General features: G+C 45.0%; 2 protein-coding genes across 5 annotated transcripts in view; one reads left to right on the top strand and one right to left on the bottom strand.

The window, feature by feature from the left end:
• FYCO1 (FYVE and coiled-coil domain autophagy adaptor 1) overlaps positions 1-8,048 on the top strand; it is a 32,980-nt gene extending 24,932 nt beyond the window's left edge. For 2 of the 4 annotated variants that reach the window (XM_072329361.1, XM_072329363.1), the window contains exons 15-19: positions 949-1,008; positions 1,639-1,734; positions 3,049-3,259; positions 4,422-4,531; positions 4,919-8,048. In XM_072329361.1, the coding sequence (XP_072185462.1) occupies positions 949-1,008; positions 1,639-1,734; positions 3,049-3,259; positions 4,422-4,531; positions 4,919-4,994 (553 nt within the window). In that variant the 3' untranslated portion in view covers positions 4,995-8,048. The remainder of the gene's footprint in view (positions 1-948; positions 1,009-1,638; positions 1,735-3,048; positions 3,260-4,421; positions 4,532-4,918) is intronic. The other 2 variants (XM_072329362.1, XM_072329365.1) reach the window with 1 other exon arrangement.
• A 3,622-nt stretch (positions 8,049-11,670) lies between these two features.
• Positions 11,671-13,181, bottom strand: CCR9 (C-C motif chemokine receptor 9). Its single transcript, XM_072329985.1, has 2 exons — positions 13,164-13,181; positions 11,671-12,834 (listed from the first exon to the last, which is right to left on the bottom strand). The coding sequence occupies exons 1-2, from the start codon at positions 13,179-13,181 to the stop codon at positions 11,671-11,673; spliced, it is 1,182 nt and encodes a 393-aa protein (XP_072186086.1).
• Between the last annotated feature and the right edge of the window lie 5,196 nt (positions 13,182-18,377).

An 18,377-nucleotide genomic window follows, 5' to 3' on the forward strand; every position in this document is an offset into this window, starting at 1 on the left:
AATGCTCTTGCAGCCTCCAGCAGTCTGTGTCTCAAGGATTCTCTTAACTGTTCTGTTGTTGTAGGCTTTCCCATGCCTCAGTTCTTCCTCTTATCATCCCCAATTTACATCACTTTTAAAAGAAAAGGAAAAGAAACGATTTCAGCAGATCCACCAGAGGTCTGGGCAGTGGTGCGTGCTCATAATGATCCCCTGGCTGCCACCTAGTGTGAAAAAGTCATACAGATAGAAATGCTGCTGTCAGGGGGTGAGGAGAGTTAAACTGCGAGATTGCATCAAAAGCTGTTCAAGGAATGAGGGAATTCGAATGCCACAGATAACAGTGCTTTATCAGTTTAGGAAGTGTGCTAGACAGTGGGTGCAGTTGAATATACAGTTTTATTAGCAGTCACAACAGTAAATTCTTCCTAGTTCCAGCCAGTGGTGTTGCAGTGCAATGATTTAACAGTTAAATGCTTAGCTCACTAGGCTCATGTATGACTGCATGTACTGACACGGTATATCCATGTGCTGCTAATGACCAGATGGAGGCGCTGTTACCTGGGGCTGTTCTTTCCCTTCAGGAATATTGTTTGTAGAGCAAGATCCCTCAGAATTTAAAAGGAATTGCTAAACTGTGAGTAGATTTTGAGATTAGTCTACAAAAAGTGTAACAATTCTGCCCTTGCTACATGATTACACCTTATTGTTCAAAAGCACACGTAAGTGATGTCACTTTTATTAGATTCCACTGATTTTTGAATGAACCAGCTGTTAGATTCTCTGTATATAAGTGCCTCTGGAATTTTCTGGCAGAATGTCAGCCTAACTGTCTTAGTTACCAGCCTCCTGCAATGCAGAGATGCAAAGTATCAGTTAAAGAAGCTCTAACTCACTTGGGAACTACCAGCATTTGTGTACTGACTCTCAAACTCATTCTTTTCTTTGCTGCTTACATCTCTGCCTCAGCCCTGTAACTCATAGTTGGTGGTATTCCAGAGTGTATCCAGTGCATCTGCCTTTTTTGAGGTAAGGAGTGGATAAGAGATTCTTCCTCTTACCATGGTGTGTAGGAGGCACACAGCTTTGTCATCGTGTAGCAGCTTCTTCAGTGTGTTTGTTTGAATCATCCAGTATTTCTCGTATGGAAAGAAGGTGTATGATAGTGACTCTACGTGCAAAAATACATTTTGTGTGCCATATATCAGAATAAGGAACTGAAGAATATATTTGTAAAATGCCTCACCAACTAAATCCAGGACACATGTCACATCCCAGGGGAGGATTTGTTTAAGAGACGAGTCCAGACTGTGCTGCTTGTCTCTGCCCCCCAAGTCGAGATTTCCACCTGTGATGAAAGCTTTTAAACCTGGTAGCACCTTAGTAGGAAGTTTATCTTAAGACTGTCAAAGGGGTGTTCTGATGGCATGCATTCCTCTTAGCTCATGAAGCCAGGATAGAAGCTGTTAGCATTTTGCACAGTGGTTAGCAGAACAGGGCTGCAGTTCTGCCCTGGCAGTTTTGTCACTAGAATATGCAAAATAAAAATGATGTAATTTGCTATTAAATCATTTCTGTTTTAGGAAGATCTAAGCTTCCATATAATATTTGACCCCATACTGCTCAGATCATCATGGTTTTCCTTTTTTCTTCTCCTAGAAACAGCACTTGTAATTCTTCAACCTTTGATGAATCAGAAGAGTGGCAGGTTGCTCAAGATGCTGAGATAAGCCTGTTGAAGTCAGGAGAAATCATGTAAGCAGAACAATTTCATTACTACCAAACTGAAAGAATAAAAGCTGAACTCTGATATCAGCTCTGTGAATGTGTTGTGCAGACTCCTAGGAGCTCAGATTGATTGTGTCCCACGGCAGAATTTGGCCTGAGGAGGAGCAGAGAACGTATCTCAGCTAAGCAGAGCAGCAGCAGTAAGCCAGGTCCTCTCTCTTAGAAACTTATGTGCAAGCGGGGAACAAGAAGAAAAGATTTAGGTCTGTGTCACTTGTTGCTACTGTTCAGAGATCCAGCAAAATGACTTCAGTTCTAGTTGAGCTGTAGAGCAAAGCTAAGGGTTATCATTAGTTTGTTAAAATTAAAGACCAATTGAAACAGTGTAGTTGCTATTTCACCTAAGGGGAAAAGTAACAATGTAAATAAAACTTAGTGTAAAGCTTTCTCTCTGAACAAACTGAAAAAGTTATTGTAAATGAGCTGTGATTCCGAGCCACAATGACTGGCAACTGAACTCCTTACTCTGGGACAGGAAATCGTAGTGGTGACTGAGTGGTACCTTGTGGCAAACAAGTTGACTTTTTGCTTGGGAAACAATTTATGTGACCCAAAGAGTGATGTGTTAGATCAGTTTTAGTTAGGATAATGTAGATGAGCTACTTAGCTCTTAGAAACTGCCATTTTCCCCTGAAGAAGGCAAGCAGCATTTAAAGTTAAAGGTTCACACTGCTTTCAGTCTGAAATAGATATCAAGATGAAGTGGGCTAATAAAATGCTTCAAGAGTCAGGATCACTGAGATGCTGAGTACTTCCATTTTAGTTGGAGGGTCATTTAATCAACCTTTATCCAGCTTATTTGTGTAAAACAGAGCATGCAGTAAGAGCTCCAGAGGATCTAGACAAAGCTGTTGTTTACATTCCTGCCCTCTCTGAACTCTTGATCCCTTTTTTCTGTACAAATAATGTCTAGATGATAATAATAAATTGACACATTTCTGTTTACATTTCTGTGTGAAAGAAACAGTAGAGGGCAGCACACGTTTGTTTGTTTGTTTTAATCATAGGAGCTCTAAAAAGCTTTATTCAAGAAAGATTTTTCCAGTTAAAATGAAATAAGTAAATAATATCCACGTTTGTTAAAACAGTGAAAGTGCTTTTATCTTTTCTACGGTTCTTGCTTTCCTCCAGGGCTGAATTTTCCTGTGTCTTGTTAGACCTGTTCAAAGTTGCTGTGGAGACTGCCTTGAATAAACAGAAAATAAAAAATGATGACTATTTTTTTTTGTCTCAGCTATCAGGTTGGATCTCTTCAAGTGACTGTATTTTTCTCACTTACAGGATCAGATTACCCCTTACAGTGGAGGAGATTGTAAACTTTGGGGAAGGCAACAGAGAACTGTTCATTAAGTCCAGCACTTACAGTATCATTCCCATCACTGTTACAGAGATTGGGCTAACGATTAGTTGGATATTTTCATCAGACCCTAAAAGCATCTCCTTCAGCGTCGTCTACCAAGAATCAGAAGACACACCATTGGATCAGTGCAAAGTAAGGCTGTTATTTCCCTGTGGGATCTTTAGTTTCTTTACTTCCTTAGAAAGTGTAACATACTTCAGTAGGCTCCCCAGAGGAATCAGCCAACATAGCCAGCTGATCTCCACAGTAATGCTAATTGCTATTGCATTGTAAGCAGCTGTTTTTTCCAATTATGTTTTCCTGGAGGCAGAGCTACGTCTTTAATTATTTAACATTGCCTGCAAAAGTTGAGTTGAAAAACACTATAGTTTCTACTAGTCTCATCATCACTCACTATTATTAAGCACAAAAAAGCAAACAAGCAAAACATTTTGAGGATAAGGAATCCGCAGATACACTGAGCAACCCATTCATGTGCCTCACCACTCTCAAAGTAAATAATTTCTTCCTAATGTCCATTATATATCTACCCACTTTCAATTTAAAGCCATTACTCTTTGTCTCATGACTACACTCCCTTATAAAGAATCCCTCCCCAGCTTTCCTTTAGAGCCACTTTAGGTACTGGAAAGCTGCTATAAAGTTCCCTCAGAGGCTTCTCCAGGCTGAACCAGCTTCAGGTGGGATGCTATGAAAGTGGAGTAGAAGAGGACAGTCATACCCCTTGCCCCTCTGGTCACACTGCTTTTGATACAGCCAAGGATGTGGTTGGCTGCCTCTGCTGGCTCATGCTGAGCTTCTCATCAACCAACACCCGCAGGTCCTTCTCCTCAGGGCTGCTGTCAATCCATTCTCTGCTTAGACTGTGTTTGGGACCACCCTGACCTAGGTGCAGGATCTTGATCCTGATTCTGTTGAATTTCATGAGGTTTATACAGACCCACCTCTCAAGCCTGTCAGGGTCCTTCTGGATAGCTTCTCTTCCCATCTGTGTGTAGACAGCACCTCACAGCTGGGTGTCATTCCACAGACTAGCTGAGAGAGAACTCAAATCTTTCTCTAAAACTGAGATTTTCAGCCGTAACTTACTGCTGGAAAGAGAGTGTCAAAGGAAAACAGATGTTTTACTCTGAGACTTTAGTTTGGGTGAACTTTTAATGCTAATCAGTGAAAATAAATAGTTTTTCAGGTATATATGCACTTTAGGAATTTAAAGTCTAAATGTTTTTCTGAAGATGAACGTCAGTTTGTAGGTCAAACAGAAAGTTTCAGTTTGATTTGTATTGAATTCCAGGTTCTTATTCCTATGACCCGCTGCAATTCTCATAAGGAAACTATCAGAGGACAGATGAAAGTCAGAAACTCTGGAATCTACACACTGATATTCGACAATACGTTCTCTAGGTAGGTCCTACCTGAGCGTAAAAGGTGAAATAAACTTGGTTTTACGGGCTGTGCAACTGTTTAGATGTACCGTTATTCTGCTGTTGGGAAGTAAGTGTAAGAAATTGCTCCCAGATTGCCAAAAGTTCTTCAACCTGAGTTTTAGTTTTTGTTCTTCTATTTTGTTTTCTTCTCCCCACCATAGCAGGCTTTAACTTGTTTGTCTTGACCTCTGAGAAGATAAACAGAATAGTCAGAAATGTTATCTTTGTAACAAGAGACCTGACAGCCTTTGTGAAAAAAATCTCTTTATTTTGCCTGTCTGTAAAATGAATTAACTTGTAAGACTTTCTCCCCATTGATTTCAGCTAACATGGCCGTCTTCTTCTTCCTTTTGTTTCTTGACAGATTTATTTCAAAAAGAGTATTTTATCAGTTGACTGTTGAGCGACCTGTCATCTATGATGGAAGTGATTTTCCATAGCCTTGAATATACTGTGTTATTTTTAATTAAATTTGTAAGAAACGCTATTATTTATGTATGTAAGCATTGTGACTACCACTATTTGAAGACTTTGAAGCTATGCAATAATTATAATGCACATAGAGAGCATATACACACTAGAAAACAAAGCCTTTTTAGGAACACTAATGGTTCTGTACTGTGTACAGATTGCTCGGAAGCCATCTTGTTTGATTCAACAGGGCAAGTAATGTTCCAGCCAAATTGTTTTTCAGTGGGGGAAAAAAGTAAGTGTGGAAATGACTAAATGCAAACTCAGATTCTCCACTGAAAATTGAATGACTTCTCTTAAAAAATATCCTTCAAAAGGAAATTTAAATAAAAATGCATACTTTTGTTGACCTCTTCGTTGAGGAATAAACGCACCCATTTCCATTCTGCTCTGCTGCTCTCACAGTCAGGACAGCAACTATGCAATCCTTCAATCTTTGCAGACATATATTGTAATCCATCTAGAATTTTTTATCTGTTTCAAGTTTTATAAGAATCAACTATAGATGTTTTTACATTTTGAGCTAAGATTTGGTAAGTCTTAACTGGTTTTTATAAATGCTTTGGTCTTTAATACCAGTTGCAAAGCAATACATCACGAAGCAACAGTTTTTTTCACTTTTGCTCACCATACGTTGTTCCAATGTAATGAGCTCTTATGGTGAGTATCAGTGGCAGAATCAGGTATATGGCTTGTAGAATAAAGTACTACTCACTGTGTGACACTTGGAAGAAGAGCATTTCTTTTTCCTGCTGTAGCACCTTGGTCAGCAGCATTCACAAGAAAGCACAATCTCTGGGGAGGCCAGCAATGTCCTTTCTCTCTGTAGACTAAGCACTTAGGGAACTCTCCATAGGGTGTCTGATTCTACAACAATAGGCTGGTTTCTGAAAGATGGACACAAGGCAATGTTTGACATTTGCATAGTAATAGTTTGAGGTATAGGGAAATTTCTGGGGAAAAAATACAGCAGATAAAGCTAACTGTTGCTAATCATTCATTCCGTTGTTAACAATGTATGAATATGCTGATCCTGAAGAGGAGTGTGAAAGAATGACTGCCCTTCATGGACCACCTGGACTTTGAGTTGCATGTTCAGGGCTTTCTAACAAGGACTTGCGCTCAGGGTGGCACCAAGCTGGAATCGAGGCCTTTTCAGTGAGGCTGTCTGGTCCTGGATGTTTTACTCTTCAAACGTCTCTTCCCAGTATATGTGATGCACTGTGCTGGGCAGAGGGGTTGGTGAGAGGTGTGCGCTGCCTTACTCCTCCTGAGTAACAGGATGCAGTAAGGGTTAGACCCTTCCCTGGCTGTGTGCATAAAAACCGAGGTGGACAAGAAACCAAAGTGGGCAATAAATGACACACTGCTCTGTTCATGAATTATGGCATATTTCAGTGTTGAAACTATGTTTTATATTTAACTGGTCAAGAAGAGTTTATTTATTGCTGAAGAACAGATACTGTGTACCGTATGCTATGCAATTTCAAACAGCTGTTACTGAAGTCTGCTGCTTAAAGTTTTCCTTTAAGCTTTTAGGCGTGATTTTTAAAGGCATCTTATTGCTGTTTTATTTTGAATACTAATCTTACTAGGAGATCCTTACTAAAATGCCAAATGTAAGTTAAAGGGATGCCATCAAACGTTGTAGGCCAAAATATGACATCTCTGCTCAGAAGCATTTATCTGTAGTCAGAATCGTTTGACAGGCTTGCCTCTGGATTTCCTCTCTGCATCCTTGTCCTTAAGATCTTTTCATTCAGTAGCAAATATTTTTAAGGCACCATTTATTCTTAAAGTCACTGGCTCCATGTAGTAGGCCAAATTTTTCCATGCAGGTTTTTCATGTAGACAGGCCTGAGGTTTGCTGAAACCTGTGCTTGGGAGGTGGGTAATAAAAATGCTGGATGGTTTTTATTTAGCATTTGAGTCTTTCTGGTAGCTTTTCTTCAGGTTTTCCTGTCACATGAGAGAAGTTTTGTGGCTTTTTTTGCTCTCTGAAAGAGGACTAAGAGGGGGAGCGAGAACCTGTAGTTTCAAGATGAAAGACTAATGTTTGCTTCTCACAGAGGAGAGTGCTTAAGTAGAATTTGTTTCAGTAGAGCAAACACTCCAACAGGTAAATATGCAACAAGTGGACATGAGCTCAGCTGTTGGAAGGAACCATTCAAGTAAAGGAACCCATTGAGTCACCCAGCTGAGGGAGTCTTTCCACCTCAAGGGCTGTGCAGAGAATGCGTTAAAGAACGTGTTCTTGTTACAGAGCTGTTGTGTGACTGTCCCAGACCATTTATTACTGGAGTCATGGGACCCTGGTGTAGGACTTCCCACAAGCATAGGTTTGTGCAAGAGACTTCACTCTTCATACCCTCATTTGTAAAGAACCTGTTCATGTGAGGTATGCCTTCAGTGCTGATAAATCTGTTGGCCTACGGAGGTTCAGGAGTCTTGTTGCATTGGGCCTTTGGTTAAAAGAACATCCCCTGCAGTGCAATTAAGAGAAATATTTAAAATCAATACACAAAGAATATATACAAAGGTTGTGTACCTGATTGGGTGTTTTTCCTGGATGCTAGAATAAGGAAGGGTAATTTGTTCTTTGTTATGCAGAGGAAAGAATACAGTTATTTAAGAAAATGGCGTGACATAATTCCTTTATTCAGCATTACTCGATGCTGCGTTATGAAAAATCTCTTTGATTTGCACAGTAAGAAGCAGCACCGCTACAGAAGCCTGAATTTGCTCTTTTTAAGACTTGAAATTGCACTATAGTTTTAACTATGCTCGGACACTTATACTGTAACTTGTTCAGAAACATCTTCTGGTTTTAGCTGCCAAAGAATCGCAAGCCCCATTCACATCAAATTTCATGTTCCACATGGGGGAAAGAAGAGATCTGTGTATGCCAGCATCTGTGCAGTCACAGAGGTGTAGGCAGTTACGTACTGGAATGTTTCTTGATGCTTTTTTGTTTTCCTTTTATAACCTCAGGAATTATAAAAAAAATAAACTTTATCATCCAGTGTGTATGTCTGCTCTGTGCCTTGCAGGGAGAGCTTTCTCTTAAAGGTAAATCAGATCTAGGCTGGAAGAAAAGTTGGGAAATAAGGACAAATTAGAAGGCTAGAAAATAAGATTGAGTCCATTTATACTGAACGATTGTGTGAGTCAGAGGCAATTCTTCACGTATCACCTCTGCTCCTTGCTTTGGGGGGGATGATGGAGAAACATCTATGTGCATTTGTAGACTTGACCCCATGTAGGCTAACCTGAGCTGCTGGGACTGCCAGAATAGGGACAGGAGTAGGAGAGCCCCCACCACCATCAGCCATAGCTTCTTTTTTTCAGTTGCTGCTTATTTCTGTGTCCTCGTGGGAGATTTCTGCTGGGGGCTGCAAGCAGAAGCTCAGAGGCACCCCTGGAATCAAGTCTCGGCCATGCCTAGCATGGAATACAAGGGAACTGCAAAGATTAAGTTTTGTGTGACCAAACACATCTGAGCTGCTGTGCAGCTCTGTAAGGGAGGCTGCAGCTGTTGGAAGTCTCTGTGTAAATCTCCAATAATCAGTTTTCAGCCTTATTAAACAATGCGTCCTCCATGCTAAAGGCAAGATGATCCCAGCCCTAATGCAGTCTCACATGGGATTTTAACCCACCTGTTTCCTACTGTCTACCCCAGTTTTGGCCTTGGCACACCCAGTACAACACTGCTGTTGGACTATGTGAAAGTGTATGGCTGCCACAGGGCAATGCTATACTACTCTCCATTAGTCCTTGAGCTGTCACTTTGGTCCAAACACAAGGTTTCAAAATCTCTGTAAGCCTGAAGGCTCTGAAAAAAGCAGCAATGAAGGGCACGGGATCTGTAGTGTCTGAGCAGTGAAATCACCCAGGGTTGATCACATGGAAGTGGTGACTACATGTACTCAAACTCAGAGCGTTCAGGTTTCAGGGTGAATACAACCATAGCATGTTATTTACTGTGACTTCAAGCGATGTTTGCAGCAGCCATGGCCATCCTGGCTGTCCCTTGGTTGCTCTGCTCCCTGGAAGAGACGTTCCTGTAGTGCCCGTCTGTTTGGGGTGGGAGCTGCTGTCAGTTGAACAGGTTTGTCTGTAGGAAGTGGCATTTCCTCCTCTGCTTTCATGTTGCTTCCTTTCCTCACACCGCAGTCAGGCTGCTGCGATGCTACGTGACAGGCAGACAGTCACAGCCACCTCAGGGGCCCTTTAAGACATGAAATTAGTGACAATTCAGCACTACTGGTGGCAGTCCCCATCGTGGCACGGCTTTGTGTAGTCTGAGGAATCTAGGAATGAGGCAGGGGGCTCCTGGCCTACTTGAGGCTCTCGGAAGCCTCCTTTCTTTTCACTGAGACCTCATTTTCTGCGGAAGATGTTTTCTGTGGGTGACTGAGGCAAAACCCGGCTGGCTGACTCACGGGGCCTCAGAGCAGCCGGCTGCGCTGCTCCGCTCTGGTTGATGGAGTGCCTTGTCCCCAGCTTGGGGCCTCTGGACTGTAACGCTGATCAGGTGCTGAGGGGTGGAAAAATGAGGATGGGGCCACATGCCAAAACGCGATGGGACACACACACAGCAGGGAGGCCCCCGAGGAGCAGCACCTCTGTGCCGAGCCCCGCTGGGAGCGCACACTGCAGGCACTGCCTGACTCAGAGCGGGACGACGTGACCGGGGGACGACCCGGTGCCCTGACCTGCTGAAAGTTCAGCGTCGTGTCACCAGCCTCAGCAGTTTCACTCGCCGCCCCACAGGAGAATTTCCCACCGCGGTTCTGCTGAGTGAGGGCTCAGCACTCACCTGTGTGCCAAAACGTGAGCGTCCCTCATTGCTGCCCACTGCTCACAGCCACCAGGAGTTCAGTTCGGGAGCAGGGTAAGTCCTCTTGCTTGAATTAACGCTATAGAGAGCAGTGCTGGAGTGGGGAGGGATCGTTTCCCAGCCCCTCATTTCCACCCTTTTCCCTGCAAGTGGAAGATGGAAGGGGATTTTTTGGGCCTGCTGTGTGTGTCTGAAGCTGAGGTGGTTTTGTGTGTTGCTCCTGTGTGACATCTGATGGGGACAACTCAGGGACACCTGCTGTCTTTACCGCTCACCCTGTGCGCAGACCTCCCAGGGCAGGGCAGCTCTCCTGGGGCAGTCCTGGGCAGGAGAATGGATGTCCCCATGCCCCCATTTGGTTGAGTGGGTACATCAGTGTGTGCTGTGTGTCTGCTGTCAGTTACTGGGAACTGCTAACATAGGGAGGCTGCTTTTCCTCAGACACAGGAGGAAACAGGTTGAGGGTATAGACACAAAGATGGAGCGGGCTTGTAGGCAAAGACACCACCAGTCCATCCCCAGGTGTCCGTGATAGTGCTTTATTGAAAGGAATTTCAGCTTGTGCTCAATTTGAGCTCCACACGAATCACAAACGCCGCCCTTACACATACAGGAAAAAATGCATGTCTCTTCCAGCATTTATTTCTCTAAGGAAAAAAAAAAAGAAAAGCAGTAAAAAGCCCTCAAAAAATGTATATCGAAGTAGAACCCCAGATTTACTGTGTTAGTTAGGAAAGCAGTGCCAAGCCTTGCAGAAAACTGGTGTTTCCCAAGATGCTTTAATGATTGATAGTCACCTAATGCTAAAGCAGATTATTAAAATGGGTTATTTACAAGAAAGCCTCCTGAGCACTAGAACAAGCAGCATAAACTCAGGGGTGCCTGGGATGGGAATTGGGGTTGCTGGGAGTCTTGTGGTGCCGCAGACCCCCCGTGCCCTTCTGGTGCCAATGTCGGCCCATCCGCAGTTCCCAAGAAACTGGTAGGCTTACTGCAGCTCCCACTTACATGCACCTTGTACCCCACCAGCCCCAGGAGGAGCATCCCAACCAAAATGTTGCTAACGATAGGTTTGAGATCTTATGACTCTCTGTCTCATCAGTTCTGGGTTAAACGTCTTTTGTTGTCTTTGCAAAGGTACCAGCTCATAATCGATGGTTTGCTGAATTGTCAGTTTGGGGTTTGGGTGCTCAGGGACAGAAAACTCAGAGCATCCAATGGCCTTGAATTGTTACATCAAAGAGCTAAAATACAGGAGAAGGATTTAATTCTGTAGTGAGTGCAGAATATTAGCTTTCCTTTGCCTGTCCCACAAAGCAGCATTGTGTCCATGTGTGCAGAGAACAGCCTTCACTTTCTGAAACCAGGCAATGGCCAAAAATTGAGTTATCGTGGAGCTGGCCTGCAGCAAGGGCCCATCTCCTTCTCACTGCTCCCCATGGATGGGAAGATGGTTCATCCTTGCATGCTGCTCATGGCTTTCCTGAGAGGCTTGCTGTTTGGGCTGTGTTTGGAGCCATGGATGGGTTCTAAGAGCTGCCTCAGAGACAGCTCTTATCCGTCATCAGCTTGGCTCACAACAGGCCTGGCTCCATTTTGCTGCGTGGTGCTGAAGGTTTCACTTCCCTACATGAGCGAGGCCTGATCTGGCTTGGGAGGGCACAAAGAAGGCACATGTAGGGCCCTCAGTGTCCCTGCTTAGTCCTGGACACAACCACGGAGGCCAGCCCTCCTCCAAGGCAATCTTCAGGGTGCAGGAACGATGTCTGAAAGGACATGCTAGATACCCCTCAGGAGACAATAGCTTACACAAGGATTTGGGACGAGGCAGGAACAACAGAGGAGGCCAAATGGGTGCTGAGGGTGAGCGAGTTCCTCACCCGCCGCCGCCCCAGCATGGCAAAGGACCAGTTGGAGCTGTGATCCTGGCTGTCACCCAAGGAGGAGCACTGCTCCTGGCCTCCAGGCCAGTAACGGCCAGTGCTCCGCACCATCCTGGCCAGTGCCATCCTGAAGCGCTCCCCAGCAAAGACATAGAGGAAGGGGTTGAGGCAGCTGTGGAGGAAGGCGATGCTCTGGGTGACCTGCAGCCCAATGTCCAGCCCGTTGATGGTCTGGCAGCTGTACACCGCCCTGGTGTACATGTTGATGGTCTTGATCAGCAAAACAATGTTGTATGGGAACTGAGAGAGGAGAAAGGCAGTAATGATCATGATGATGATCTTTAATGACTTCTGCTTTTGGCATCTTTTGGCTTGGAGAAGGGTGTGGATGATCAGGGTGTAGCAAATAACCATGACCAGAAGCGGGATGAAGAAGCCTAAAGTGACTTTCAGAGCCAGGACGGCAACTCTGAAGGCCATGCCAACGTTGGGTGGGTACATCATTTTGCACACCGTCACAGCACCGATCTGCTTGCTCTGGCTGTACATGATCTCAGGGAGGCACAGGCTGACAGATGCCAGCCAGACAGCCATGCATACGAGTTTGCTGCGCAGGATCCGCCTTTTCTTGGATGATTTAGCTTTTGTTGCTTGAACAATAGTGATGTACCTGTCAAAACTGATGCATGTTAGAAACAAGATGCAGCCGTAGAAGTTGATCTTATACATGCTATTGACGACTTTGCACATGAAATTTCTGAAGATCCATCCACTGGAGGCAGCCGTGGCCCAGAAAGGGAGGGTAAAAAGGAGGAGCAGATCTGCAACAGCCAAGTGCAGCAGGTAGCGGTCCATCATGCTCCTCCTGAAGCGGTATTTGCAGTAGATGAGAACGACCAAGGCATTTCCCACCGTGCCCACGAAGAAGATGAGCCAGAAAAACGTGGGCAAGAAGGCTCGAGCAAACTGCCAGACCTGCCTCCTGTCACACATCAGCTCTGTGTCGTTGGCTGGGTTCCCAATGACGGACAGCCCTGCGCTGTCATTCCTGTAGTAATCCAGGCTGGTCTTGCCAGGGTGGGGAACCTGCGGTGGGACACTGGGTAAATTCACACTGAAGTGGCCCAGGAGAGCATAAATTCAATGTATGTAGCTTAAGATGTAGCTTAAGGTCCCCAGCATCTCCTACGTTAGCTGGGAAAGGCCATCAGCAAAACAGTGGGTTTCAGATGGCTTGAAATGCACCCATTCCCAGGAGGAGATTCAAATACATAAAAAATCCAGACTTGGAGAGACATGGGGAAGAAAACTTTGTATCACTGCTGTGGTGGGGCAACACAACTGGCTTTTGGGAGTAGAAAACTGATGGTGGGGGAAGGAAAAAATGAGATTACATAACATTTGTATGTACTCACTGTGCTTGCAAGTGCCATCTTTACCCAATTTTCCCTTGTCTTGAAGGAGATATTGCAGCCTGGAGGGAAAAGATAGAAGCAAAACAACTGATTTGAAATGGCACTGAAATAGGACTGTTACTCTTCAATTATTTTAATGTAAACCTCAGCGGGATTCTCAGCTAGGCTTTCGGAACTGAAGCTTTTTAACCCTTTTAGATGCGTCTGGCTGGTAGATGAGCAAACCAAGCAGAAACCAACATCTCTGAGATGTTTCCATTTTGCTAATAGATGGGCAGAAAAGATCCTTAGTGCAGGAGAAATTAAACTCAGGGTAAATTAAGTCTTCAGCTTCTCTCTACCGCTGTGCTGATTACACCCTTTGTCTTAGTAGGGTCAGCGTGATTTCATTTTTAATAAGATGTACAGTCCCCAGTATGCACATCAAAAAAGAAAGCCATCTGAAAGCACCATAACTTCATGAGAATAATTACCATGTCTCTCACAAATTGTCTAGCAACCAGCAAGGAAAAGCACCTGCCTTCAGGGGTGGCTTGCAGTGCTAAACTCATCACATCCCCTTCACTCTGCCTGCAGCATCTCCTATCCGTAGGCTGCCGTGCTCCTCACTGAGCCCCTCACAGCAGCTTGTTATGCCCCCAGACATTAGAAAGCCGGTTTTCTGTTGCAGATTGCTTTGTACAGGAGTCAAGCTGCCTTCACAAAAGTCAGATGAGCTGGGTCACACGACCACTGCTCAGCTCAGGCTTTCCCTGGGGAACAGCTCACATTCAGGTGCTTTCCCGTGGGTTTCTCCCATGCACCATCCAAAAGTACCATCTCCACTATTAACTGGGGCAGGAGCTGATGCAGCAAGTGGGTCACCTCCACTCGTGTTGGCTGTGCGCTGCCCAGCATAAACAGGCTGAAAAGAAACGCATCTGTGTAACACGTACATTTAAATATTAAGACATAGAAATAAAGGCCAGCTGTAGCTGTGTACATGCGAGTGATGATGGACAGTGCAGCATTAACTGGTGGAAAATGTTCTCATCCCTGTCACACATGGCAAAGCCCTCATCCCCATCCCGTTCCCACCCCCACCTGGCTCCAACCGTGTTGCAACTCGCATGTTATAGTAAATGTAGAGATCGTGGGAAATTGAGCTTGGCTTGTATGGTCTGAGAAGCAAAGCATTGCAAAGTCAGCTTCAAGGCAGAAAAAGCACTGTGCTAACCACAGCAGTGGCCTCACACTGGGGTTTTGCCGCTGTGCTTACCAGAGGTTGTATTAATAGTAGAAGTCATTTGGTTTGGGGCATAATGACCATTCAGATGCTACAGCGAGCACTTGATTTTCTCCTGCAGTGATCTCCTACTCGCTGCAGGCTTCAGAGTTCCTCAGCACATCCAAATCTCCTTGCAGAACTGGGAGATTTCACCAAAACCACCCATGCCCAAGCCAGACCTCAAGAATTAAGTTCTCAGCGCTCACTGTGCATTGGTGAGTGCAGGGAGCCAGATGCCATCCCCAGGTCTTGCTTCCAAAATGTTGCTCTAGCATCAGCTGCCAGAGCTGGTTGGTTGGGGTCACTCTGGGAGCATTGCAAAATAACCACGTTATCTCCTACTCATCTTCGTTGCAATAGAAAAGATCCATCCTAACTTGGTGAGGTCAGTGGCTACTTTTCCAAATTAAAGATCCCGTTTGTAACATAGATTCCCGTCCACTGAGGAAAGCCAGTTGGCTGAAAGTGGGGCACTCACCGGTGGACGCTGTGGGGAGGTCGGCCGCACCGCTGCACGCCCTGCTCTGCGCAGCACTCGGAGCCCCAGGCTTTGTAGGCTGCGTTGGGTGTGTGCTCCTGGACCCAGGCCCAATCAGACCTGCGAGCGGCTGTTCTCTCTGTGGTTTGCATGGTTTAGGCGGCTCGAACACAGATGGGTTTGGTGTTGTTTTTTTTAATTTATGTATTTTTGTTGTTGTTGACCTTTCTGGTAAGCTCCTTCAATAACAAAGGGGAGATGGCTCTTTTATCGCTATTTCCAGCCAGCACAGGACAAAATAGGGGCTGCTGCCAGCACAGTCACATCTCAATGAAAAGAACATTCACCACGAAGAAAAAATCCCCAAACAAGAATGGGGTCACCCAGGGAGCCACCAGTGTGCCCGGGGACACATTCTTCTCACTCTGAGTCAGCCCTTGGCCTTGGACACTCAGTGATTTAGTGCTGCTTGCCAGTGGCACCTGAGTGGATCCAGAGCTTGTGTCTGAATGCATCAGGGTGGCCTGGTGTATGCAGGAGGGTGCAGAGTCGTCTCATGAAACCAGGGAAGCATAGAGCAGGACTGCAATTAACAGTGGGATCCTTTTGCTGGTGGCACACCTCGTGTGAGAGCGCAGCAGAAATTGTGAAGAGGAAAGAAGGAATAAGTGGTGGATAAATGCATGAACCTGCACATCGTGTGTCTTCTTTGCAGGCTGGCATGCAAATCACATTTAAGTTCCCTTCTCTATAGGAAGCCCAAACACCATGATCTTTGCTGCACGGCTGATGCTGGTTCCACTCATCCCCAGCAAAATTTCCACAGTGCCATTCAGGTTCAGCTCTAATTACCGGCCACTAATTAAGAGAACAGCAACAACTGGGACAGACTCAGCTGAACTCAGCTGTCATTGGTACCATTCTTCCACACTGCCATTGTTGTGGCCTCAGGGCCAAGTGCGGCCACAGGGAAGGACCAGGTGCTGCTGATGCCTTCTGCTCAACAGCAAAACCTGTTCTTCCATCACTGTAAGGAAGAGGGCAAGGACAGGGATTTCCAACCGTACAGTATGTGCCTTAAAATCAGGCAAAGTGCTCAGCTGGTTTGTAGCTGGGAGATGAAACCCCTGAGAGAAGCAAACAGGACCAGGGCAAAAATCTTAAATCTCAAAGACCAGAGCATGGGCTGTTATTAATTCTGTTGGTTATTTTTTTCCTGCCACACCCCATTGATTGTCATTGCAAACATGACATTTTTGACCACAACAGTGGAACCTGGGCCATACTCGCTTGAACATTACACATCTTGCCACATATCTGCCGAATCGCATACCCTGTTCAAACCCACTCTTAGTGCAGTCCACACATAATGAGCTTCAGAGCGAGTCCCGTGATTGCCCTTCAGCTCATATCACTATCAACTTGAGAACCACTGCTTTCCTCACAAACATGTTGCTTTCACTCTTGCCAAAAGAACTTGAATTGCTGAATTTTTGTTTGTTGAACGTAAGTTGGAAATAAAGGCCACTAGCATTTCTTACGTCTTCTTTCTAACTCCAAGGTGTTTAATTGAAGACACAACTTGGTAGAGAGCTTTTAACTCCCTGTTTATCCCACATAGTAGCGACAGAGCCGTGTTCTGCTTGATACGCTCATCAGTGCTGGAAAGATTTTGCAGAAATAGAACATATCTTGGGGCTACACCCTGTTCTGGGGCTGACCTCAAAGTTTCATTTTTCACAGCCAAACCTGTGCTGTGCTCACACTGAATCTGAATTGAAATACATGCACCCCTCTGGAAAAATATACTGATTTTCCACCATGCCTTACTTGGTCTGCGTATGTGGCCGGAATTGGCTCTTGGTGAGATAGGTATCCTCTGGCCAGCAGCTGTGCCGCGTTCCTACAGAGCTTCCCATGCAGCTCATGTCTGCTGCTGGCCTCCGCCATGTGCACAGAGTAATTAAAACGATCAGACTTGTTTGTGAGTTAGACGTAAATTTTGACATGTTTATGACCTGCCTCTTCGGGGCTTTTTTTGAGGGTGCATCCTGTTTTCACCACTTTCCTCACTAACCCAGTTGCAGGTGGAAGTGCAGGCTGCCTTTCTGTGACTTTCTGCGTAAAGCAACCCGTACCGTGTCCAAAAAGTCTCTACCTTCTTTCTATCTATGCATAACGTAGAAACATGAGACTCCTTGGCTGAGAACTGAGTTCAAAAGCCACTTGATGAGTCACTTTGGTTGTCACCACTTTCTCAGCACTTACTCAGAACTGCACTCCTCTGCCTCTGCCTAAACTTTTAACCCCCAAGAAGTGTTTCTTAGTAGCTTGGGCCACTATAACGTCAACAAGGAATATGACAGTCTTCAGCTGGAAAAAAAACAGGCCAGATCTCAGAGAAGTCCACGTGTGGAGGCCAAGAAGAACAGCTGCTTAAAGCTAGCTTCAGAGTGATGCCAGGGGAGCAGCAATAACTGGCTGTGATCGCAAGCTGACTCACTGGCTTACGTCCCAACAGTGCTATGAAGGGGGGCTCTCAGTCAGTGCAGTGCTGAAGTGAATGGAGAGCATCCCAGGCAATATTTCCAGGAGACAAAGCATTCAGCCTGTAGGTGAGAGCATCCTCCAGCAAGGCAGGCACCATGACTGCCAACACACCTTGCCATTGGATGCTGTGGCCCTCAGCACATCAGTGCCTTGATGCAGTTAGGGATCAGAATAACCAGAATTATGAGGTAGATTCTTCACACTCACAGCTGTTTAAGATCTCACATTAGGGAGTAAAGCACGTCAAAATACTAATTTGTGATGATTTTTTTCTTTCCCCTTCCTTAGAGAATTACTTTCACTGGAACGAAGTACAAGTCTTTGGCTTCCTTTGGTGCTACACCATTACATTCAGCCATCATGCAAGACTCTGGAATGTGTAGTAGGTCAGGTGTACCTGAAGGGGCTTTGTCCTAAATCTGATAGCCCTGTTACATTGTGAAATACTCACTTGCTGAGGGACCTCGTGTGCCCCACAGTAATGCTCAGACTGCATGATTCTGAAATTGGCAGAAAACTCATACAGTTCTCTGGGACAAGTTGTCTTCTGAAATACAGCCACAAGCTTTTGAACCCCAAACATTAAAAAAGTAAAACACCAGAAAATGTCAGTAAAGTATCTGGCACCCTGAGTGCAAGGAATAAGATGGTCTTTAAATATCCTTTCCAATCCAAACCATCTTATGAGTCTGCCTTCATGTCAGCTGAATCTCTTGGTGCAGGTATGTGGTGGCATCAGCCCACACTTCTCCCACAGTTGGTTGCTTGTTTCCAGCTCTACTCATTCTTTTTCTGAGAGCCAGATGCTGTAACCCAGATCACCACAAATAATAGATTATCTTCCTATTTGTAGCGTAACTTTTATGAGAGGTCATCACCTTATTTACCCACTGAAAAAAGCAATTGTGAACTCCCAGAT

The sequence above is a fragment of the Excalfactoria chinensis genome, chromosome 2 (genome assembly GCF_039878825.1).
Source record: "Excalfactoria chinensis isolate bCotChi1 chromosome 2, bCotChi1.hap2, whole genome shotgun sequence".
Taxonomy (NCBI): Eukaryota; Metazoa; Chordata; class Aves; order Galliformes; family Phasianidae; genus Excalfactoria; species Excalfactoria chinensis.